Source organism: Phyllopteryx taeniolatus, chromosome 8 (genome assembly GCF_024500385.1).
Source record: "Phyllopteryx taeniolatus isolate TA_2022b chromosome 8, UOR_Ptae_1.2, whole genome shotgun sequence".
Classification (NCBI taxonomy): domain Eukaryota; kingdom Metazoa; phylum Chordata; class Actinopteri; order Syngnathiformes; family Syngnathidae; genus Phyllopteryx; species Phyllopteryx taeniolatus.
Window position 1 is genome coordinate 13,907,581 of NC_084509.1, and position 26,870 is coordinate 13,934,450.

The 26,870-nt window shown below is 39.9% G+C and overlaps 1 protein-coding gene across 2 annotated transcripts in view; it reads right to left on the reverse strand.

The window, feature by feature from the left end:
- dock10 (dedicator of cytokinesis 10) overlaps positions 1–24,842 on the reverse strand; it is a 116,437-nt gene extending 91,595 nt beyond the window's left edge. Inside the window, exons 1-2 of one of the 2 annotated variants that reach the window (XM_061783097.1) lie at positions 24,712–24,842; positions 23,488–23,668 (exon numbers count right to left, since the gene is read on the reverse strand). In XM_061783097.1, the coding sequence (XP_061639081.1) occupies positions 23,488–23,668; positions 24,712–24,767 (237 nt within the window). In that variant the 5' untranslated portion in view covers positions 24,768–24,842. The remainder of the gene's footprint in view (positions 1–23,487; positions 23,669–24,711) is intronic. The other variant, XM_061783093.1, reaches the window with a different exon arrangement.
- Between the last annotated feature and the right edge of the window lie 2,028 nt (positions 24,843–26,870).

Genomic DNA, 26,870 nt, shown 5'->3' on the forward strand with positions numbered 1-26,870 from the left:
CAAAGCTTCAACAATTAGTGTCCTCAGTTCCCAAACGTTTATTGAATGTTGTTAAAAGAAAAGGTGATGTAACACAGTGGTAAACATCACCCTGTCCCAGCGTTTTTGGAACGTGTTGCAGCCATAAAATTCTAAGTTAATGATTATTTGCTAAAAACAATAAAGTTGATCAGTTTGAACATTAAATATCTTGTCTTTATAGTGTATTCAATTAAATATAGGTTGAACATGATTTGGAAAACTTTGTATTCTGTTTTTATTTATGTTTAACACAACGTTCCAACTTAATTGGAATTGGGGTTGTAAAAATAACTACTACTGTCTTGCAACTTGGAAGAATATCAACGAAGGCAATACAATCAAATGGACAACATTGTTTGTTTAACTTGTATCTTAAGGCACTGCTGTAGATACCATCTCTGTCCTGCTGTTTATCTAAAGTCCTGAATAATCATCTTAAGAAGAAAGTCATAAAATGAAGTACACAAGAGATCTTATTCAGCAAATACCAGACAAACACAACTACTGTCACATAGTTGCAGCCACATTAATTCACTCTCCCACATGACATCCTTCCCTGCTGCTCTTGACAGGCCCAGACCTCAGCTGTATTCTTCATAATGAAACCCTCCATTTTACAAATAGATGAGGCAGCAACATTTTCAGGGAGGGTTGTTTGGTAACAGAGGTACGCTGAAAAAAACAAAAAAAAACAAAGGCCGTTTAAATGAGAAGCAGGTTAATGCTTGTAATCCAGGGATGGTTTATAACAACAGCAGCAGGTAACCAGAGGTGCTCTTTAACACTGGTTTTCATGAGACATGAATTAAAATCAGGGAAAGCAATGAAAGGTACACGTCACCATGCTGTGCTGATATTAATCTGCACATCAAAGTCTAAGATTGCACTATAGTAATAATATAAGACCACGATTCGTCTCCCGGCGGTGCCATATGTCCACTGCCTCTCTGAGATCCCACTTGAGCCAGTTACACAGCTCTTGTTTCCGGACTAGGTAAGGGGGTGCAGGGAAAGCATGCAACCACGATGAAACTTGACTGTATTCAAGCCAAATCAAACTCCGATCCACAATACCTCCTACAGTTCCACTGCATGTCGAGGCCGCTGTCACTCGGAAATTATCCCTAATGATTGCTGTTTCCTGTAACTCTGTCAGTTTGAAAAGCATGTCCTCGCCCTGAACCTGCTATATTCATCCTAAATCAGGCCCAAGTTATATTACACTTGGGCAAGTCCACCAGAAACATTCACACCAAGCCTATGGATTCAATGAATTTGAAACAAAGTATGGTCCAATAGAACAAACTGCTAAAGCAGTACAAATTGAGTTGTTTTTGCTTCCTGGCTCTCCCTTCCATTCCAGGGTGCATTTACACCCACCAAGGATGCATTTTTTGGGTCAGTTTACTTGTTAGCAGGATTAAGTGACAACATCTGACCAAATGTTCATGAATGGGCCAAGAATGAAGCGATTGTGCGTTGGTGGGGGAAAAACTGTTTGAGAACATTCAAGGAAAGCAGCAGAATGAAAATAAGATTCAATAAAAATTTTACAAAAAGATGTAACACGAGAAAAAAAATGTAGTAAGTGAAATTCTAATTCTTGTGATATTACAACTTTTCTTGGAAAATGTTTTTTTTTCTTCTTTACTGTATATATATATTTTTTTACAATAACAATACCAATACTGGAATACATTTGTCTTGAAGAAAAACAGCATTTTACTTTACAGAGGCTTAAACTACAACCCCAATTCCAATGAAGTTGGCACGTTGTGTTAAACAAATAAAAACAGAATACAATCATTTGCAAATCATGTTCGACCTATATTTAACATGTTCCAAAAAAGTTGGGACAGGTTGCAAAAAAGACTGAGGAAGTTGAGGAATGCACATCAAACACCTGTTTGGAACATCCAACAGGGGAACAGCCTAAATGGGAACAGGTGGGTGCCATGATTGGATATAAAAGGAGCTTCCCTGAATTGCTCAGTCATTCATAAGCAAAGATGGGGCGAGGTTCACCTCTTTGTGTACAAGTGCGTGAGAAAATAGTCGAACAGTTTAAGGACAATGTTCCTCAACATACAAGTGCAAGGAATTTAGGGATTTCATCATCTACGGTCCATAATATCAACAAAAGGTTCAGAGAATCTGGAGAAATCAGTGCATGTAAGCGGCAAGGCCGAAAACCAACATTGAATGCCCCTGACTTTCGATCCCTCAGGCGGCACTGCATCAAAAACCGACACGAATGTGTAAAGGATATCACCACATGGGCTCAGGAACACTTCACAAAATCAATGTCAGTAAATACAGTTTGGCGCTACATCCGTAAGTGCAATTTGAAACGCTACAATGCAAAGCAAAACCCATTTATCAAGATGGACTGATGCAAAGTGGAAAGGTGATCTGTGGTCCGACGAGCCCACATTTCAAATTGTTTTTGGAAATTGTGGACGTCGTGTCCTCTGGGCCAAAGAGGAAAAGAACAAGGCGGACTGTTATGGACGCAAAGTTCAAAAGCCAGCCGGTATGGGGCTGTGTTAGTGCCAATGGCATAGGTAACTTACACATCTGTGAAGGCACCATTAATGCTGAAAGGTACATACAGGTTTTGGAGAAACATATGCTGCCATCCAAGCAACGTCTTTTTCATGGACGCCGCTGCTTATTTCAGCAAGACAATGCCAAACCACATTCTGCAGGTGTTACAACAGCATGGCTTCTTAGTAAGAGTGCGGGTACTAGACTGGCCTGCCTGCAGTCCAGACCTGTCTCCCATTGAAAATGTGTGACGCATTATGAAGCGTAAAATACGACAACGGAGACCTCAGACTGTTGAACAGCTGAAGCTGTACATCAAGCAAGAATGGGAAAGAATTCCACCTACAAAGCTTCAACAATTAGTGTCCTCAGTTCCCAAACGTTTATTGGATGTTTTTAAAAGAAAAGGTGATGTAACACAGTGGTAAACATGACCCTGTCCCAGCTTTTCTGGAACGTGTTGCAGCCATAAAATTCTAAGTAAATGATTATTTGCTAAAAATAATAAAGTTTATCAGTTCGAACATTAAATGTCTTGTCTTTGTAGTGTATTCAATTAAATATAGGTTGAACATGATTTGCAAATCATTGTATTCTGTTTTTATTTATGTTTAACACAACGTCCCAACATAATTGGAATTGGGGTTGTATTTAATATTTTCATAACTGAGTGTTCTACCACTTATCCCATCTATTAATCGATTAGATAGTAATTAATTTTGCATTATTAAACAATGATAGGTGGCACGACTGGTTAGCACATCTGCCTCACAGTTCTGAGGACCCGGGTTCAAATCGGGCCTCGCCTGTGTGGAGTCTGCATGTTCTCCCTCTACCATGTGCAAAAATAAAATATTTTGTTCAGGCTCCAAATACAAGAATACATTAAATAAATGATTTTGTTCTTATTTTGCTGTTACAGTCCACTTGCATTAGGGCTAAGCTGTGCAATGACCAACCAGATCCAGCAGATGGGGCTGCTACAGCTACAGGACTTGCGCGGGAGAGTATGGCTTTGTCATTATTTTTCAAACTTGTCACATTGACAGGACTATACAGGCTTGGCGGAGGTTAGTGTTCAACTGAGTGCTATATGTAACTAATGAGCCTAATTCAAACCAGGTCAGGGAAGCAAAACTGAAAGTTAAAGTCTTTGAGCAAAGTGAAAGCCCTCTTCAACAATGAATCAGTCATTTAGCATATGACACCTACACAAAGCCTACATGTGGCTAACTCTGAAAGCAAAATCAGCATCTAGCAGACGCCCACTGTGCTCTGCTCTCTGTCCCCGAACTACCACTATAAACTGAAGACCCCGCTGCTGAAGACTTTTCCGCCTGTGTTTTAATCCCACATTATCCAATCACTTTCCTCCTCTTCATGAGCTCCCAAATTTTCCTCCCCCGTTTCCTTGATTTAGAGCTTGTTCTAGGCTGTAGTTGCAGGTCAACTTCCGACTCACTTTTACACTCAGCACTAAAACTAAAATCAAAATATATAAGATAAATCAGCACAGACACATACAAAGCTAAGGGTTAATTTTATTCCTCTGATTCCAGCACACATTTTATGACTTGCTGCGACTCAGCATTTTTAGCCAGGTTGCCTTCAAAATGCAAGCCAGCGGGCCTCTTTTAGTTTAATACTGAAGCAACTAGAAATCAAATGTGTTTTAACTTGAGCCTTTACACAGAACCTGAGCATTCTTTGAAACCAACAATAATTCAGAAAAATAGATATTGACGGCTATTAGCAGATGCATAATGAATACTTTTTATACATCCTACAGCATAGCTTTCATCATTCATATTCTGGATTTGCAGGGAAAGTGCAATTACGGAACACTGTTGACATCACAACATAATTAAGAAGGGTACACACAAGAAGGTGCAAAAATTCATTGATTAATTGGCAACTAATCAATTACATTATTAATCAACAACACACACACACATACAGACAGACAACATTAAGCATTATAAAGCAGATATGCCACAGCGGGCAATGTGTAAATTAAAAATATGACTTAGCTTTTGAAGAGTTGAGGCGGCATGTGGGCATTTTATTTTTTTTTATATTGAATGGTGTCCTTCCACTTGCTTGTGCATTTTACCAGGGCTTTTATTTTACAGAATATTGTTTGCCTGTGGTCTGAAAACGTGTTTCTCAGAGTAGAGAATTAATCCTTCCAAATTGCTGTGGAAGCGCCAAATGTTTGAATAAGCTTGAAAGCAGTCAGTTCATGTAACACTTGGCATGGCCAGATGCGTGTATATGGTACTTCAACAGGACTCCCAGTGACTCCCTGTATATGCAAATGATTAACACTGGTTTTCATGAAAGAGAAGCATAACACTTTTTGGGGAAGTCTGTGACTAAACCATCAAATCTGATCAAGGTTTTTTAAATTAGGGAAGCTCGACAACTATCGCTACCAATAATTATTGGACCGATATTGGGAAAAAAACGTCACACCAATAGGTCCGACATAAAAACAAACTGGACCAATAACAACAGCCATCTCATTCAGCAGCACGCTAGGTCACCAGCAGTTGCATTGGCTCGTAACAGTCATGGATATTTTGACCCAAATTCTTCATCTATGACATAAAAAAAAAGTCAATATCCGCAGTATGAAGCAGTGCACTCGCTTAACAGCTCAAGCCAACAGAGGAGCAAGATGCCATGTAGAAGCATTTTTGTTGCGGTGAGCTAACACCTAAGCTAACCCTTCCAGAAAACCGCTCCTAATCATCTTCGTTTCCAACATTCGCTCACTGGAAAATAAATTAGATCATCTACAAATGGAATTAACATTAAAACACACAACAGACCTCCTTCACTTGACCGGTCCAGCGCGAGCACGCATCAACTAATGGCACGCATCTAACGGCTTCGTTCAGCACCAACACTCCCCTGGTACTCTTCATCCAGCCACAAATTAAAATATCTTTAAATTAACATTAACATGATCACCTGTTCTTATATTGTTTAATATGAAAAACATGAATATTTGAACCTGTGTACTATTTGCATATCTTATATTGATTGTACAATAATGACACAGTGCTCAACTGGTTAGCGCAGCTGCCTCACAGCTCTGAGGACCAGAGTTCAAATCCGGCCTCACCTGTGTGGAGTTTGCTTGTTCTCCCTGTGCCTGCGTGGGTTTTCTCCGGGTACCCCGGTTCCCTTCCACATTCCAAAAACATAAGCGGTAGGTTGATTGAGGACTCTAAATTGCCCGTATGTGTGACTGTGACTGCGAATGGTTTTTTGTTTATATGTGCCCTGCGATTGGCTGGTGACCAGTTCAGAGTGTACCCCGCCTCTCGCCCGAAGATAGCTGGGATAGGCTCCAGCAAACCCGGGACCCTAGTGAGGATAAGCGGTTTGAAAAATGGATGGATGGATGATTGTACAATAATAATAAGACACATTTATACAAGGCATCTCATCTCAATCTCATTGTACTTGTGTATAGTAACAATAAAAGGCATGCTATTATAGTAACAGTTGAATATAAAACACAATTATATACAATATACATAAGTCCCCAAACCACACCTTAAAAAAATGATATCTATCAGTACCAGTTTGCAGAAGCAGCAATTTATCGGTATCAGTGGAAGAAAAGAGTTATCGTGCATCTCAAATTTAAATAAGCCACAGCAAAAGATCATAATATAATAAAATATAATCATAAATTAAACATGATTATACAGCTCGCTCCCTCTCTCTCTCTCAAACACTCTCACACTCTCACTCACCAACTAGCATTTTTATCAAATAAGAGATATAAACTGATACATGATTGATACAACTTACATCATCATTCTAAATAGATAGACAAAACACTCACTCACACACACACACACACACACACACGCGAACAAGCATGCACGCACACACACATGATCGGAGTTTCAATGATAATGGGCATCCAGTGAGTTAGCTCGTCAGTCGCACCTTGGTAATAAACACATGCACATGACAAAACCTTGTTTCTCTAATTCAAAACTCAAAAAGGACAGTAGGGTACTGTCTGACCCCCTGTAACACTTCCTAGCAAGAAAAAAAACATCATCAAACTCCTACCTAACGAAATCAACAGTGACCTATGGTTACATGCAGCAAAAATGAGGCCTGGTAATGATGATGATGAACAATGTGTTTGTATTCAGTGGTAGAAGTTAAGAAATTTGCAATATATCCTGGTTTACGCAAATAGGCATATAAACGTCACTACTCAATGGAAGGTATTCTCTGCATATCACAGACATGCAAAACACCAAAGGCATGAAAAAGTTGACAAAAAAAAAAACATTGTCAGGAAACACTCATCGGATCTATAGGATTCACGTAAATGGCCTATTTTGAGCTCAAAATTTCACCGAATGGCGACTGATTTGCATGTATGATCAAACCATTTTTGAGGCAAGGGGATACTGTATTTTTGTTGTTAAAATATTATGTTTGGACCTAGTACTGTATAGCTCTTGCACATTTCTAGCTTGTTAAAAAAGGACACACAGTAAAACTAAATAAATACATTCTATAGATCTCTCAATTTCCCGGTAGAAATGCCAGTGAGCCGTAGTACACACATAATGATACTCAAGCCAAATTAATTGCATTTCAATTCATTTCAATGAGAAAAATGTATTTCGTATACAAGCAAGTTGAGTTACGATCTCAGTCACAGACGAGTAACTATAGACATATATATTGGCTATTAAAGAAAAAAAAAAGAATAAAAGAAAAATAAAAGAATAAAATAAAAAATAAAAAAAATAAAGAATAAAAAACATTCCTACTATTTGAAATATTCTTCTGGATGTTTGAAGAGTAAATAAATTGTAATTTCCACGAGTAATCCAATTGATTCAATAATCCTTCAGATTTGAGTAAATTAAGAAATCCTAGCTACCATAATTTCTCGTGTATAATGCGCACCCATGTATAATACGCACCCCCAAAGTTGACCTCAAAATTCTGGAAAATTTTCTGCCTATGTATAATAAATTTTTACAATGCATGATATAATCAAAACGAAGTATTATCTGTATTTTGTTAGTTTTTTTAAAGAATTATTCAGAAGCACTTTATTTGAACACGTAATCCTATTTTTTATTTACTTGCTCTTATTTTTAAATTCACAGCCCTACTTTTATTTGGTAAATGAGAAAACACACAGTTGTATGTTTGATTACGCAGGCAGAATTTGTCAAATGGGTACAATTATTTAAAGAAAACATGAAGGACCAGGCGAAACACATTTAATTTTATTTTAATGGGATTCAAATTAAACGCTCAAGCATTTCAGAAAAGCATTATCATTAAACAAAGCATAACCAAAAATAAATTAATGATGGTTATTGTTCAGTCATCAGTCATATTTAAATAAAACAATATTTCACAAATTCTGCCACGGTATGTAAAATTTATGAGCACAACTGTACATATATGCAGTCATACGTACCCCCGTCTTATTGGAATGAAAGTGTAGGCTACATCTTTTTTATCGCCACTAGGTGGCATATTAGAATGATAGTGTACACCTTTATCATAACCTCTAGGTGGTGGTGGCATTTTTGAATGAAAGTGTCCAGCTTTTTCATAACCACTAGATGGCGGCATACATTTATAAAATGTGAAAGTTTTTTTTTTTCATTTGCCCCTATAACCATGTATAATACGCACTATTGACTTTTGACATTTTGGGTTGGGGAAAAACACGCATGATACACGAGAAATTAATGGTACTTTTTGTTCATTTTTCTCAGTAGTTCTGTTACACAGACAGCAAGCAATTCAATTATTCTTGTATCTGTTCTGTTCCACTGGCACAGACAATGGTTTTATCAGTGTAGTTCTACCTAGTCTAGACGCTAGTGCCGCAAGATTAATAATAGCAGCTCATCTCGATCACTTCTTTTTCCATACCTTCTGCTATCAGGTCAAAAGGGACAGGTCCAGCAGGACAGGATTATTGTTGACTGAGTCAGACTGATTAAAGCCTACATGGAGCAGTCAGACAAGCGGATCTTGGGGGTGTAAAAAGGATTAACATTTCTGTTTTAACAGCTCCAGACTTTGGCTTGAGCTTGTACAAGCTGCTGCATCTCATGCTCGCTTTCTTTTCACTGATTTGAAGACACAGAAGATCCCTTTGAGGAGAAATGGAGGGAGCGATGTCATTGAGTAATGGGGCTGGACACACTAAGGACTGCCATTGGCACTTGTGGGGTGGGTGCCTTGCTGAAGGACAACTCAGCAGCAAAATTCTGCAACCAGACCATTTTATAATATTTTTCCAACAATCCATCCATGTCTTATATTGCGAAGAAGCTAGCACCGATCTAAACTGACACCCTTTCACACAGTCACACTAGTCCTTGGTTAACCCAGAAAAAATGTTCTGGACTCTGGGAAGAAGCCAGAGTACCCAGAGGAAAAGAAATATTCGAGCATAGGGAGAACATGAAAATTCCACACAGAAAGGCCAAAAGCAAAACTGGAAACAGTATCACAGCCTAAACCTTTTTTTTTTTTTAAATTAGTCCTCAAAGTGTCTTGAACGCTTACCTACATCCTTACACACTCATGTCACTCTTCCACTACAAAGTTTTAGCTTGGCTGTGCTCTACTCACTTCACTTTGCGGCAGTCAATTTTCCATCCATCCATCCATTTTCTGAGCCGCTTCTCCTCACTAGGGTCGCGGGCGTGCTGGAGCCTATCCCAGCTGTCATCGGGCAGGAGGCGGGGTACACTCTGAACTGGTTGCCAGCCAATCGCAGGGCACATAGAAACTAACAACCATTCGCACTCACAGTCATGCCTACGGGCAATTTAGAGTCTCCAATTAATGCATGTTTTTGGGATGTGGGAGGAAACCGGAGTGCCCGGAGAAAACCCACGCAGGCACAGGGAGAACATGCAAACTCCACACAGGCAGGGACGGGGATTGAACCCCGCACCTCAGAACTGTGAGGCTGACGCTCTAACCAGTCGGCCACCGTGCCGCGCAGTCAATTTTCACTTCAAAATATATGAAACTCCAAAATCGTGGAATGGAATACATTCAAGTCAGATCATTCAGTTAGATCAAGTCACGCAAATAAACAGTAACAATGGAGGGTATTATTTTCTGCCATTTCTACCTATGTGTCCTCAAATGTTACAAGAATGTGGCGATAACCATTGAGCGATCAGCAGTGGTTTACGTCCACATACGGTACTATTTTTGGCACCTGGGTTTTCCATTGAAAAAGCATTAATAAAGAGCCATGTTGAGCAGAGTAGGTATAACTGATATAAAAAGGCTACACATCCCTGCTCAAATGCCAGGTTTTTGGAATATAAAAAATGAGAAAGCTTTTTCCACCATCAATGTGATCTATACCTGTAAAACTGAACCGAAAAAAAGTTTTTAATCTTTTTGAGAGGGGAAGTGAACATAAATAACTATGATAATGTGGTTGCACAAGTGTTCACACCCACCATCACGTTTAAAGTCATGCTTTATGGGATTCAGGACACACCTGCCACCATTTATAGTGCCTCTATCCATCCTCTATCCTCACTAATTAACCCCAAATAAAGTTCAAATGTTCAAATAGCCATTTCCTAACTTTTTTTTTTTTTTGCTTTCAAGCAGAAATCTGAAGATTTTGTGCTAACATAACACTGACTGTGACTTGGAACTGTTCACAATCCCTTCCACCTTGTCTAAGTCCCCAGTTCCAGCTGAAGAAAAACAGCCCAAAAGCATAATGCTGCCACCACCATGCTTCACTGTAGGTCTGGCATTCATTTGGAGATGAGCAGTGTTGTGTTTGTGACAAACATACAGTACCTTTTGGAATTACGACAGAAAAGTCCAATCTTGCTTTCATTAGACCATAATGAAATCTCCCAAAAACAAAGGAAAATGTGTTATGGTCCAAAACGAAGCCTTAAACAAGGTGGAAGGAATTATGAATAGTTCGCAATAGCAGTTAATGTTAGCGCAAAACCTTCAGGCTTCTGCTACAAACCCAAAGATATGTCAGGAAAAGGAAAATGAGGAACACTTGAAATTTATTTGGATATAATCAGAGGCACTTAAAATGGTGGCGGGTGTGAGCTGACACCCATTTAACATGAGCTTGAATGTGATTGGTTAATTCTGAACACTTCCCCACTCAAAAATATTTTTGTTTTATTCCATTGAGGTGTACAGGTTATTGGTCACAATGTTCAAAAATGTTTTGAAAGGATATATCTTGATATTTTTTATAAGGATATTTTTATAAGGATATTTTTAATATCACAAAAACCTGACAATTGAACAGGGGAGTGTAAACATAACTGTAGGTGCAGTGGAAAAGAGGCATAGTAAGCTACTACTACCGTAAAGCCACACTCCTGTTCCATCACAAGCACACTGATAAACACTTTCACAGTAAAGCATCCCAAGGCATGCTTGAGTGTGTGTGCGGATGCTCAAGACTGAGGGCAGTGATGGAAAGTAAGGGACGGAGGGGGCAAACAGTAATGGCAGTAGCATATTCTGGCCTCCTACTCTGGAATGCTGAGTGAGGCAGACACACAAAACTTCAATTCACACACAAGAGAGTCAGTGAACTATTCTTAGTGCAGTTATGTGGAGTGGACCCGACATCCCCCCTTTCCCACCCTGAGGTTTGTGAGGAGAGGGTAGATAGCAGAGTGCACGGTGGCATCCTTTAAGATTTAGGTTGGCTGTGAGGCTTTAGAGACAATGAGCCGAAAAGTGAAAGTTCAGTCGGAACATAGCAATTTGTGACTTATAGCAACCTCCACTGTGATGTAATTTTCTTGTCTTACTCTGTCAGCAGATGAAGATCTTTGTAGAGAAGGTTGAATATTTGTGATCAAATTCGGTCATATCACACTCACAAGCACTGTGCAGCGTCATGTAGTATTCAAAGAGTGGCCTGATTCATCTGCAGACGGCACAGGCTTTCTTTTTGTTTCCTCTTGCGCTTCTCGTTGCTTTTATTTCTCTGTCCTCTCTTTCTCTGTCTGAATGAGTCATTGAGAAGAAGATACACACCAAGTCCTGGCCGTGCACGGTCCCACTGTTATCAAGCTAACGCGGCGTAGTCATCTGCAGCTCAGTCATAACAAACGTCAAAGAACTATTCATCTCACTACTCTCTTTTCTGCATACGCTGGTGATGCAACAAGGCGTTAACTTAACATAGGTAAATACAAATTTGAGAATGGGGCCAAAAAAAATACAATATTACAGGATTAAAGGAGTAACATCCATCTATCTATTCGTAAATTCTCTTAACTGCTTATTCTCACGAGGGACCGGGTGGTAAAGGAGAAAAAAATAGTTAAATACATCATGACACGTAAAAAAAAAATAATAATAATAAGTATTAAAAATATGGATATTACTTCTGCAGTATGAACTACTTTTTTGTACATTTGTGTCTTTATTCTTATAATATTACAACTTTTTTCCCCTGCATGTAATGACATTACAGTGGTGGCTTGAGATCTGAGTTTAATTCATTCCGTGAACATGCTCACAACTCAAAACACTTATCTCAAATCATATTTCATTATTAATATGAATGGAAATGCCTTAATCCATTCAAGCCTTCCCCACCAAAAAAACAACAACAAAAATGTTTGTTATGTGCATTTTACTGAGGAAAAATAGCCCTCTATGATATTGTACTTTATAAAAACATACAACCCCAATTCCAATGAAGCCATAAAATTCCAAGTTAATGATTGCTTGCTAAAAACAATAAAGTTGATCAGTTTGAACATTTAATATCTTGTCTTTGGAGTGTATTCAATTAAATATAGGTTGAACATGATTTGCAAATCATTTTATTTTTTTTTTATTTATGTTTAACACAATGTCCCAACTTCATTGGAATTGGGGTTGTACATGTCTGTGAGGATTGTTGTCTTATCTGTATAAATGTGTTGCTCCACTGTTTGTGTTCAACGCGTTTGTGTTCTAATCAGTCAGGTCAAACCAACATTACATGACAGAAATAATGGGTGCTAACTTACTGTAGTTACATTACTTGATTTTTAATTCAATTATTTCACCCACACCAAAACTTTAGAGCATGATTCGACAGAACAGCGGCATTTTTACGTCCAACCGTTCGTGGTACCACGAGCTTGCTAGGCTTCATAACATTTTATTGCCTGCTTGTGAGCCGTATCGTATTAAAAGTATGTGCACATACCTCAAGCAAGCCTTAAACGAAGTCCTCTCCTGTCCTGAGCACCAGTGACCACCAACACACGTTTTTCTCTATTTTGTCCTTATGATACAGTCGGCTCGCTCCACTCTTGTTATCGTCGCCACGGTAACGAATGTATCCGGTTGCATTTGAGTTGACAAGATAAAGCCCAACGATCGTAAAAAACAGGATGCGGTGGTATCGGAATACAAGATTTTATTGCAGTAGTCTGACAGTGCAATCGTGGAACAGCAAATTTGCCTTGTAGTTTGATCCGGGCATTACGTGTTGTCTGTCTCAGACGTGTTGTCTGTTCCACACCGCAGACATTTAAAAAAAAAAATTTTTTTAACTTTATTGGCCGTCAGATATTTCCAATACTACGTCAAAAGACGTGACAAGGCTAAAAATAAACAAGCTTTTAGATTCAAATATACTGTGCACGAGGCGACACGGAGTAAATGTCTTTTGCGGAGCCGATCAATGACGTCATTGATCGGATCGGCAAATTATGACACTAAAGCCGATCAGCATAAAATGCTAAATATCAGCCGATACCGATCAGCCCGATAAAATCGGTGTAAAGTCTACTCAAAACACCCAAATTATATTTCACTATTGACATGAATGGAACGTCACTATTCCATTCCAGCCTGCATGGATAAAAAATGCAAAATGTTACTTTTTTTTAATATATACATTTAATTTTATATAATTTAATGTATTCATATATTTATAATATTCTACTTTATAAAAAAATATAGTAATAACATACTTAAATAGAATAAGAATACATGCCTGTGAGTATTGTTATATTGTCTGTCTACATGTTTTGATGCACTCTTTGAATATTTGATGCTTAAAACATTATAACACTGTCACATTGATGTATTCTTTTGCCCGCCTATATCGTTTGCATTATTTGTTAGCATTAAGCTAGTGAATGTAAAGGCCGACTGGTTAGAGCGTCAGCCTCACAGTTCTGAGGACCTGGGTTCAATCCCCCGCCTGTATGGAGTTTGCATGTTCTCTCCGTGCCTGTGTGGGTTTTCTCCGGGCACTCCGGTTTCCTCCCACATCCCAAAAACATGCATTAATTGGAGACTCTAAATTGCCCGTAGGTGTGAATGTGAGTGCGCATGGTTGTTTATTTGTATGTGCCCTGCAATTGGCTGGCAAAAGCTGGGATAGGCTCCAGCACGCCCGCGACCCTAGTGAGGAGATGCGGCTCAGAAAATGGATGGATGGATGGATGGATAAATCACCAATCGCCTCAGTGCAACACTTGTAATAAGATTATGTTGTGCAAAGGAGGCTTCATGATGTTTACAGTAGAAGTGTGACATGCTCTCTCTCGCTCCGAGCCTCAGCCTACAGCACACAGAACTTCAGTGAAGTCAATTGGGTGAGTGTGAAACAATAAAATACGTCTATACCAACATTGAGGCAGCTAACATGTTAAACGGTGGGTTGCCCTTTTGCACTGGTGGTTTATTTTAGTCTTCAAACCGATGTAAGAGCTGATGACAGACACAAAAATAAAATATAAATTATTTTACCATGCTGGGAAGAAAGTAGAAACAGTCACATTACAAGCTTAACATTGAGCTAAAACTTCACCAAAGGTCAAACTAGCAACTTTACATCACAACAAAATTCACATAAGCGTTATTTCACAGTATCACAAACACTAACATTGTGCCTCATTGGTGGGGAGGTAAAGGAATCATCGTTTTACAGAGCATTTGATTCCGTTCAATAATCTTTTTCATGCAATCTCATTTTACTTCCGTTTTCACCGGTGTAGTGTGAAGTTACCTTCTGTGCCAAAATGCTGAGTTCCGGTGCCTACCCTTCAAAATAAAAGGATACATGCTTAAAACACTAAGTCAAGTTACAAATTGCACATATGAACCATTTGACGTGATAGTAAAACAGTCGTAAATAACTATTTTAACAATGCTATATTTAACTTTTAGCTGAAACATTAATTAATGAATATTGAGTCAATTGGGTTAGTTACACACACATTGCCTTTCAGTTCATAGGTTTGATATTGATACTGGTTATAAAGAACCCTGAGTCAACTGTTCATTTTAGTCTATGCTGCGGGCTGCTAAGAAAATTTATGTTCATAATTTGGACACCCCTTATTCAAACCCTACAAACCTTTTTGACCCAGTCCCCTAAAACAATCGGAATTGAGAATTGGTTGGAACCAGAATGGAAGTGAGTAACCAGATTCGGGACCGGAATCGCTCAAATTCAAACAACACCCAACCCTAAGTTTAAAATACACAACATTTGCATTTTCTTAGTTTTATGTTATGTCTCACAGTATACTTCAACCGGGAGTGGTATGACACAGCTTGAAGCCTTTGTTTTTGTTTTTTTAGATTTTTCACTATTTGCCAAACTGCTGCTTGTTATCAAGCGAGTAGAATTGAGTTGACTGCCACCATACAGTGCTCGTAACTAAAATATTTGCTCACAAAAAAAAGGGCTGAATGATCATATCCCAAAAAACTACTCAGTCGGATCACAGGTATCTCAAGGCAACACTGTCCATATTTCTGGGCCCAATTATTTTGTTACACAAGGAAATAATTATTAGACACACTTCACTATGAAGGAGCATCATTATAGACCACATCTACTACAATAATACTAAATTCACATTTCCAAAAACATAGCAATATAGTCATTACAAACTAGCTCGTGTATTTGTTCTCATTGTGCAGGTGTCCCTAATGAAGTGTCCAGTGGTGTGTACATTTGGCTAATGGGTCAACAGCAATGGAGTGTGTTCCCAAGAGACAATAAATCACATTGCTTGTACCAGTATGAGTACGCACTTGAGCTGACAAAGAGGATGGCAGCTGCCAGGCGATGCGTCAATGTGACCCCCTGTCACATTGACATTTACAACACTGCTCCAATATGAGCACAAAGACCCAGACCCACTAAACAATGTGATCTCAACCTTGGTTGCAAAATTTCAGGGTGCATGGATTATCTACTATATCTATATCTATTATCTACTGTATATATATATATATATATATATATATATATATATATATATATATATATATATACACACACACACACACACACACACACACTTTATTGGTCAAAACACAATCCGTTCTTGGATGCTGATCTATGTGCGACATGTTCCAATTTCAAACCATTTTCCTGTAGGAAAAAGTAGAAATTAATAATTTAATCAGTATGTGATTGGATTTGGAATGTGTTGAGCAGCCACGACAGAGAGACATGAACAACTATGGTCACTACTCCACCGCTATGCCACAATGACTGTGCTGTATAATGCTGTATAAACACATACAAAAGGGCAAAATAACAATACTCTCAGGCATATATTCTTCAAACTCTGTGAAAAATGAGTTCTATTAAAAATATGACTTCTTCTACTTTCTTTGTGACTGCAAGTGTGTATCTCATTGCGTGCACCATACTGCCCCTCAGAGGTCAAAATATGCATGCTAGCTAACAGCTAATAAAACTAGAGAATATCCCAGATGCATTTCCCCACATGGAGTAACCAAATGCTGTTCTTACCATAGACTGACATTAAAAAAAAAAAAACAGAATGTTTCATCAATTTTCTGAACCGCTTATCCTCACTAGGATCGCGAGCATGCTGGGCGAGAGGTGGGGTACACGCTGAACTGGTTGCAAGCCAATCGCAGAGCACATATAAACAAACAACCATTCGTACTCACATTCACACCTATGGCCAATTTAGAGTTTTCAATTAACCAACCACACATGTTTTTGGGATGTAGGAGGAAACCGGAGCACTCCGGGGAAAACCCACACAGGCACAGGGAGAACATGCAAACTCCACACAGGCGAGGCCGGATTTAACCCAGGTCCTCAGAAATGTGAGGCAGACGTGCTAACCAGTCGACCACCATGCTGCTGTATTTATTATTTCTTGAGGGTTTTTTTCATGGTTTTATAATTTATTTTGTATTTAATCTATTCAGATGTCGAATATGTCTATGGTTAAGATAAGCAGTGGTTATGTTGTAATTTGAATATATTTTTGTTATTAATGGTTTTATTGAAGATATTCTTTTTAGGATTTTCGACTATATTTTTATTTTATTCAATTGTAGTAAATTCCGATGTTTAAAGTTACTTTATGTAACCCATTGGTTCAAAATGGGTCACCACGGTGGACGAGAGGGTAGCCTCCCTCCGCCGTCGGGTGGGGTGCTGGGTCCTGACTGTTGTTTGTGCCTATGCACCAAACAGCAGTTCAGAGTACCCATCCTTTTTGGGGTCCTTGGAGGGGGTGCTGGAGAGTGCTCCCGCTGGGGACTCCATCATTCTGCTGAGGGACTTCAATGCTCACGTGGCCAATGACAGTGAGACCTGGAAGGGCGTGATTGGGAGGAAGCCCCCACCCCCCTGCTCAGAACCCGAACGGAGTTCTTTTATTGGACTTCTATGCCCATCACGGATTGTCCATAACGAACACCATGTTTAAGCTACATATGAATTGTATGGAAATAAAAGATGCAGCCTAATGCAGCTATACAAAACAACAGTAAAATGAACAGAATTGCAACAAGTCAGATGGAACAAGATATACTGGACCAGACAAAGGAGATGTGCAAAGAGTGATAGGAATGTTTCCTGTTAGAATTCCATCTTAATTGACCTTCCTCTGTTGCCGTGGTAACAACTGCACAGCTACGCAAAGGGTAGCTCACTGTTAATATAAGCAGTTCCTCTCCTCAGGGGTAATTGATTTTCAGCAATCATCAGTTTGTCTATCTCGTAGGAGTCGGTCACATTCAGTGGTTTCTGGTGGTAGGAATGCATAACCACGCTGCTATGTACAGTGCTTCATGTATAACTTGGCAGGTCACTAGTTGAACATGATGCACCACAGGCAAATCGACATGTCGTGAAGAGAGAGCAGAGCCAAGCTGACAGCAAAGTCCCCAGATGAATACGCTCCATTCATATGACACAGGCGTGTCTACCCTCAATGCCCCCCATTGCTCAAAACCTGTCTGACACACATTATAGCCAAAGACAGACAGACATTTCCAGTTGTTATTTCACTCTAAGAAGCACTACGATTATAGGGAAAGACTGTAGCAAAGACACAAGGGAAAATACCTTGAGCTTAACCAGAAGCAAGCAAGGAAAAATAACATTAGTACAATCAGGAACGCCAAATGAGTCCATTTGGGGGATCAGAGAGCAGATGCTTGATAAATTGTAGATCTTTATTTCTGGTAGGAGGAGTAAGACAACAGAATGGGCAAAGCTTAAGAATGAGAGGAAAACACACACACATATGTTGCACAGATGTGACCTCTCTAAGACACATGCTTCAGGTCATTGATAAAAATCTGAAAAAAATGGGATGGAAAAAGGTCTTGATCTTTAAGGGAAACATTCACGTTTTCACACAAACTTCGTAAACTGCTCTCCTACCTCCCAGGAAGAATAACAGATTTTGTTTATTGTGACTGACGTAAGAAAATATTTGAAGTGGTCATCAGTTACATGAATGGGTGACTTGAGCTTCAGTAAAACCACTAAATTGTTGCTTAATCTTTTTGGTGACTGAAGCCATCAAGCTACAACAATAAGTGATTATGTATTATTGTGTGAATGCCGAGACAAAAGCTTTCACGCTAATGCTTTTGTGTGTCAAAACAGATAAGTGTTCCTCATGTTATTCATATTCTCCAATTTGCTGTTTTTTCTGATTTGGGGTCCAATGTTTTGTGTTTGTTTCCATGCCAAGAACCATTTCTGGCGCCAACCCTTCTTTGGCCTAATATAGTGGAAACTCAACACAATCCATTTGCAGGTTTACATCTGATTTGTTTGAATTTAGAATATTTTTCCCATCGAAAAGGTAGGATGGATTACTACTTTTGTGCCTAGGAGGGCGGTCTCGTCACAAGACTAAGCATCTCATTTTACTATGTATACTCTGTTCTTTTATTATTGATGTCAACTTATTAGTAAATATAAACTTTTATCATCCTGCAGGAAATAAAAACTTTTTTGCAAGATCACAACAAGTTCTGTTTCTTGTTCTATGGTTGCTTTGCTATTATTGGTAGCCTACAAAACAGCCCAAAGAGAAAGAAAAGCACACTTGATACTTCAATGATTACTGAGCTCAAGTCTCATAAAATTTTCTGAAAGTTTCACAAAAAAATGCTAAGGTCTTGCTTCACATAAAGCATGACGTTCCAACCTCTGAAATGTATATTTATCCAGAAATAGTTGGCAATCGACTTTTAAGGTTCCCCTGTTCAACAAATCAGTTTCAAGGCCAATGTGACAGGTATCGGGGGTTAGTTAGTTCTGATGGAATATACCTTACATGGAACTGACATGGTAATTCAAACAGTCCATTTGTGTTCTAAAGTGAAGCTGGTTTGGACCATGAGATCAAGCATGCCGAAACTAAGGAGTGAGCAAAACCATAGCCATTTAGCAGGATCCATCAAGTGAAAAAGATCTTCATCATGGCAGCTCAAATGGAAACAGGCTTATCGGATGGGATGCAAGGGCAGGAGGCATGTGGGTCGTGTGGTTAGTGTGGCTGGCATCCAACTGTACAACATATCATGTGGTTCCTCGCAGCAGGCCGCATTGGTCCCGAAGATGACACATGTGGCGATACATTGCTGTTTTCTGGTGAGAGTCACAATATACAGAGGTAGATGAGGATGAGAAAAACATTTGCTGGCTGAATTCATGAGCTCTAGTATTAATTTTTGATACAGCTTTTGTATCAAGACTCATTAGATTGTGCATATGTATCTAATGTTGCGGTTGGTGAGTGTTCATGTCGATCATGGGGTATTTGTACTGTAGCTCAGACTGGAGCCAGAGAAAACAGCAAAAGACCACCATGGTGCCTCAAAATATTTGAAGACGGGTGGTCTGCCAAGGAAGAGTCATTATAAAGAATCCACTGCCTTTACGGCAGGCACAACAGGAGGAGCCCTAGACACATTTCTGTTTTAACATGTAACAGTGAAATGAGCAGAAATGAAAGAGAAAGTGAGAGAAGGTAGGAGGGGGCTCATTGAGAGTGAGAATGAGAAGCTCACGCTTCACTGAATGTTCCGCCAAAGGGCCCGATTCTGCTGACCTGGTTTCTTTCACCAACAAAAAAGGCCATGCATTAACACACTGACAAAAACATCCATGCAAGCGGACATACAACGCCCATGGACATTTTACACGCCCGCTTAGTCTGAGCTTGTGCACAGCGGCGGCATCATACCAGCACATTTAGACACATGTTTAACCCAGACTCGCCCAACTACATCTCTGAATCCCATCTAATAGATGACTTCAAGAACAATTTGAAAATGATCAGGATTTTGGACAAACTTAAGACTGGACCTGACTTAAGACTCCATATCATGCACTATGAGGTGACAAAGTCCATTGTAATGTGCTGAACGCCAATGCTATTCCTTAACTGCCAGGCTTTGCAATATTGGGAATGAGCATTACATTCCATAATTTGATTGATATTAAAGGATTTATAAACTACTGGCATGCCATGTTTTGATATAAAGTTGATATATATCGCTGGCGTTGGGCAGAATCCTCACATCTCCAAAACCATCACTTTTCATGAAAAAACAAAAACAGCATGTTTGTTAAGACATTAACATTGCATCGACAAAGACAGGAAGCCATTTTCAACACTTTAGATTGGTCAATCATTTTAAAAAATAACAGGCCCACATGGGGACTAACCAATAGTATCAATTTGTAAAAAAAAAATATGGACTTGACCAAATTTGTATCTAGGAGGTTTCGGCCGACACCAGCGAGATGTAGGTTTTCTAGTGTCACATCTGCCTTACTTCACCTGGATAGTGATGGTATGTGCATAAACTGCTATGTACACCACAAAATGTTAGTAACTAGCATGAGTAAGCTTCTTTCGCTGCCGTCGGGCGGAATCCTCGCATCTCCAAAATCATCACTTTTCAGGAAACCCTCCATCCATCCGTTTGCTGAACCGCTTATCCTCATTAGGCCAAAAAAAACAAAACAATATATTTTTATCCATTAACACTGCACTGTCAAAGAGAGAAAGCCATTTTCAACACTTTAGATTAGTCAATTATTTGTAAAAATATAGACCCACATGGGGACTGACCAACAGTATTGATTTGTGGAAAAAAATATCAAATTGACCAAATCTGGACAAAGGCTGTTTCAGCCAGACACCTGTGATTTGCATCGTCATCTTGAAAGGACATACACGCATACTATAACTTTATTTGGGTTAATCGGACACACTATAAATGATGGTAGGAGTTTGCTGACTCCCATTTAACATAAGTTTGAATGTAACTGGTTAATTGTGAATACAGCCCCATCCCCACTTATAAGAAGGTGTGCACACTTGTGCAACCACATAATCTCAGAAGTTGTTTTATTTTTTAGTTCCCGTCTGGATTTTTCCTCCCCAATTGAGTTGTACAGGTTGTAAAGTTTTTAAATGATTTATCTTGGTCTCATTTTTTATGTCACAAAAACCTGGCATTTGAACAGCGGTGTGTAGACTTTTTATATGCACTATACTGCTTGGCCAATGGCGTGCCTGGCTTTCGTAGAATGAAAGTGTGTGCCTTCTGGGCAGCGACTGGCTCTCTTCTTCAGCGTCGCCCAGCTGTTTGCTTCTCCTTGTTTAAGCAGAACCCAGTGTGGAATAAAAGTATTTTAACTCATGGGCGCAGCAGTTCACGTGGACACAACGCCAAGACCGCACGCCTCCTGCACTGCCACTGCATTGCTAACTTCATCGAGCAGTCAAGTAAGTGTCACTTATCAACGCAAGTGTCGCTTATCAACGCCAACAACCTAATCTGTGCTTCAACAAAACTCAATGCAGCTCTGATTACGTCACACGAGTCACCATTGGCTAAATTAGTGCTCGGGCAATGCTTCAAAGAGGTTATTTCGCTTTGTACCTTCGGCCAGCCTAGCTGATCATGTCACTGGCGGAGAAACTCGGTGTGGGGTTGGTTATGATGCTAATTAAGGGACGTAGTGCTAAATGGCTAGCTCACAGACATATTTAAAACTCCTTCAGTGCCAGCCCTCCCAGTTAACATGGATATTTGACTTCTAAAGCAGTCAATGGCAGTGAATGTGTTAAAAGATATAGGTGGACGAAACAATTTGCTTGGTTGTTTTACACTTAACGGGTGGGCAGGCAGACTCTAAATTGCCCGTAGGTGCAGTGTGAATGGTTGTTTGTTTGTATGTGCCCTGCGATTGGCTGGCAACCAGTTCAGGGTGTACCCCGCCTCCTGCCCGATGACAGCTGGGATAGGCTCCAGCACGCCCGCGACCCTAGTGAGGAGAAGCGGCTCAGAAAATGGATGGATGGATGGATGGATGGGTGGGCAGGCACTCTAGAGACCAAACTACTGTATTTGTAAACCAACAATTAAAAGTCAATTTAAAATAATACAGCCCCTTCAAGGCTTGAAAAGCGCAAAGACCTGAATGACCATAAAGCTCCTCTTTGATGTCTGCAGCGCAAGGTTGTCCTTTGTACTGCAAATGACCCAACATAAGGTAAAGCTTTAATGTATACATCCAATAAATATTCCTGAATATATTTCACATATGATGATAACATCTGTATAACAGTCATTAATTTGTTTTCGAATGAGAAATACCGTATGTGTTTTTATATTGTCTACCGGGCAGTGACCAAGTCTGAACACATTCTGCAATTTACACACACACAAACCGAATGCCCACTCATGTATTGCAATGAATTCTGCACGCCGCTGAGCAGTGTGTGTCCTACTGACACACTAACACCACAGTAAGGAGAATGAGGAGTGAAGTTGAGTCTAGTAACCTTTCTTAATGCGAATTTCAAGAACAGACACGCTCGCACCAAGAAAGAAAAAAAAGCTCAGGAGAGTTTCATCCTGCGTGCAATCATGAATCACTAGTTACAATATGTTATGTGGTTGCCTTTTTCGTTTTATTCCCAACAGATTGCCCCTCCACCCATTTATATGTCAGTGAGAGTCTTCTTGCTATCAGGCGTGACACACCCACTGGAGCTTACCTTTCTCAAAATATACTCACAATGGAAAAACTGTTGTAAATAGAGCCTATTGGTTGCCCTCACGTTTTCCCTGCTGGGTCCCTTCCTACATTTTCCAGTTGCAGCCTATTAATCTACAAGCATCGACTATTTATTTCATTCACTCGGACCCACTGGAAACACCTCCACACTACGTGTTTATGGTCAAATTATAAGTCACTTCGCAGGTTAATGTGGAAATATAAGAAAGCAGGTGAGACATATTTGGCATTTAAAGACAGTAGATGCTTCCCACCCCCCCTGTGGGATCAATGGAGATGGAGCATTGCTGCACTGATGCTGCACTGCATAGAAAGATGCAAGATGAATGTCAATGGTAGCTCTCCCACATCTGGATGGGGGGCAGCCGTCTGCAGGGTATGTGTACGCATAACGTCCCCTCAAAATCACCTCGACTTAAAAGGTTCGCCCATTAAAGTGGGTCCACAGGTGGTAATGCGATTTTTATTTTTTTTTTACTACCATGTTGTATCAATTCACACCGGCTCCTTTTACTCACCGCCACTGCAGAGTGTCTGACAGCGTTGCAGGCTGTCTGGCGTATCTCCGCCGCGCTCCCGGGCTTCAGCAGGTTTTTGGTGAATCTCCGGGTCGATTCGGACGCCATGTCGTCATCCGAGCGGCCGCGGGGGTTCATACAGTCCGGTAAAACGTGCCGCAGTCCGACCCTCTCCTCCTCGCTGCCAACATGAGCAGACAGAGACTTGTGTTTACGCACACACTGTAGTATACACGCTGCTATAAATAATCAAACACGCACTTCCCGTTTTTAGTTTCAAAGTAAAGCATACGCCCGACAGTGGATAGCAAATCTACACGCAAGGAAATAAAATGTGTATTATTTTGTAGGTCCTACAGGATACCAACTTTAACCTTATCTCGAAACTTAGCATGAAACGAAAAGATCATTTTCCCTGTCGCGTCTCGTAACTAAACATCATTTACACCCTTGAAAACGTTGATAACAACGCATTAAATGCACTGAAGCTAGAACGATAACATATTTAATTCCGAAGTCCGTGGTGTAGGATATTTTAGATGACACGAGACGAAAATGTCAATTAATCAAGAGTCTGGTCACGAGCAGAGGAGCAGTATTTACAACACGAGTCAATAGCGACCCACGGTGGCAACGAATGGTTAAATAATTTGCAAAATATAAGAGAAACAGACTGGAGAGTATGTAAAGTAGCTTAAGTGACTATAATGTGTGTGTTTTTTTTTCTTTCAAATTCATTTTCGTCATCGTGCCTGTTATTTTATTTCGCAACACAACGGAAGACTTATGCCACTCCCTGGTGTATAAAAGCAACACTGTCCTTTCTCAGCTCAGTTACACATCACACAAGTGTGCACTTGAAGTTAAAATGTCACTATAAAAAGTAGTAATAAGTTGTTGCATCCTGTACGCCACCACTTTAAAGGAGTTGCTAAAACAGCATACAACAGCCGTTAAAAATGTCAGGTAGTTGGCAGGCTCATGCTAATTTGAAACATTTAACACACGTATATGAAAATGGCAGATTTGTGACGAATAAAACACCTCCACGGAAAAGCACCCGATTTAAAAGGTCTCATTCAAGACGAACGAACACAAGTTGGGACACAAGTGCTGTCTTTAAACCCAAGTAAACCATCAAAAGAGCTCACCTTTGCTAATTATGACGACGTTAACGTGAAAGCTACTAGTTAGCACTGAAAAGTTACCAACAAATGGACTCACTTCGGCTGGAAAAAAATTGGATCAAGAACGACTGGGCGTGTGAAACGAGACTGCATCAACGACGTGAGTTAAAATGTCGTTTCCCTATCATTTTTAGTAGTTGTTGTATTGTTACTGGCTATCATGTAATTTGTTGTGGTCTGTGCTAATTGGTTACAGTGAAACGTCATTAAGCGTGCATGATAACTATGCTACTTAATGTGACTTTTAAATGGGTGCGAAAACGGTCCGTCAGTTCTACATTGTGTACGCAAAGTGTTGATAATGTCATGTTAGACAAGCAACTGTATAACTGCCAGAACCTGTTGGATAAGGCCTTATTTAACATAGATTAATTTGTAATTTATGAAACTCAAGCCCCACAGACCAGATCCATGAGGTTTTATGTGACTTGACACATTCCCCCCCCCCCCTTAAATTCGGGGTAAAATTTAATGAGCAAAGGCAAGGGTGTCAAGCTCATTTTTGTTGCGGGACCCACATTGCAGTTGCGGTTTCATTCAGAGAGCTGTCATGACTGTGAAACCATATAAATGTCACCTCATCATATTATTACATATACCCAACAAATTGATGAATAACTGGTTAAAAGAAGGTGACACGGTGTCAACTGGTAAGCACATCTGCCAGGGTCAAATCCGGCCCCACCTGTGTGGAGTTTGCATGTTCTCCCCGTGCCTGCGTGGGTTTTCTCCGGGTACTCTGGCTTCCTCCCACATCCCAAAAATATGCATAGTAGGTTAATTGAAGACTGTAAATTGTCCGTAGTGCGAATGTTTATTTGTTTAGATGTGCTCTGCGATTGGCTGGCAACCAGTTCTGGGTGTACCCCGCCTCTTGTCCGCAGTTAGCTGGGATAGGCTCCAGCATACCCGCGACCGTAGTGAGGATAAAATGTTTGGGAAATGAAGGAATTAATGTGTGGTTAAAAGAAGTCAATGACATTAGTTTGTTCAACTATGGTTCAAGATACTGTAAAAAGGAGTTTAGTAACCCAAGTAAAATGAACAGATGAACAAAGCCGTGGTGGCGTCCCGTCCCGTAAATGCGTATGACGGTGTCGGGTGTACCCCCGTTCATTCTGAATGAGTTGATTAAGAAGGAATTAACTTGGTTTGAAATGTTTGCAAGTGGCTTAAAGACAGTTGGATTGGCCTGTAAAGACGCCAGACTGCAGCATGTGCAATTGCTGCAGAGGCAGGCGTTCATGTATTTACAGTTATTGACCCTTCACAGACTATGGACATTTATTTCAAAGTCAAATACGAAAATGGCTTTTCACTGTCTATGCAAGTTCGGGTAGTATAAAATGTTTCGAGTGTGGCGATGTCGGAGATAAACAATAATTCTGCCCACATCGAGAGCAGGTAGCGAGCCGTAATTCAGCTCAGATACACCCTGAAAGTGAAATTGACAGCTGTACCCAGTAAACAACACTGGAAGCGACTGCTGCTTCTACATCTGGTGGTTTAATGTCAACAGTACAAAAAAAAAATTAACCCAAATGCGATGTTAATAATAATAACATAATTGATCACAAGGCTAATGGATCCAATAATAGCATAGTTATCATTGATGCACAGACTGGACAGAGTGACAGTAGCCTGATTAGAGCAGATGAGATAGAGGCTCAGCTGTCTGAAACAGTATAACAAGGATGTGATTGACAATGATAGTATGTCACAGTATTCTGATGTTATGTCACAGGATGATTCAGAGCTTTATTCACTAAAGGAGATTAACAATTTTTTTTATGTAGCATATGGCACTATGTTGAGGCAAAAAAAATTTTCACAAATTTTTTCTGACTCCAGGACTGGAAAAATAAGCGTTTGAAAACCTTGCATGTTGGTGGGAGGTGGAAAAATCAGGTAAAAAAAAAAAAAATTGTCAACAGTTTACTCAACAGACGAAAGTCCTCGGCAGAACACATGTTGAAAAGCTAGAAAATGAAATTAAAATACTAGAGGAAGATATAATAAACAGCTTTAGGAAAATGTCTACGTGAAAAGGTAAAGGGTGCATTGGTGCACGGGAGATCGACAGGCGGATCGGTGCAGCGTCTGCCGTGATGCGGACTTTGTATCGGTCCGTTGTGGTAAAGAAGGAGCTAAGCCGAAAGGCGAAGCTCTCGATTTACCGGTCGATCTATGTTCCTA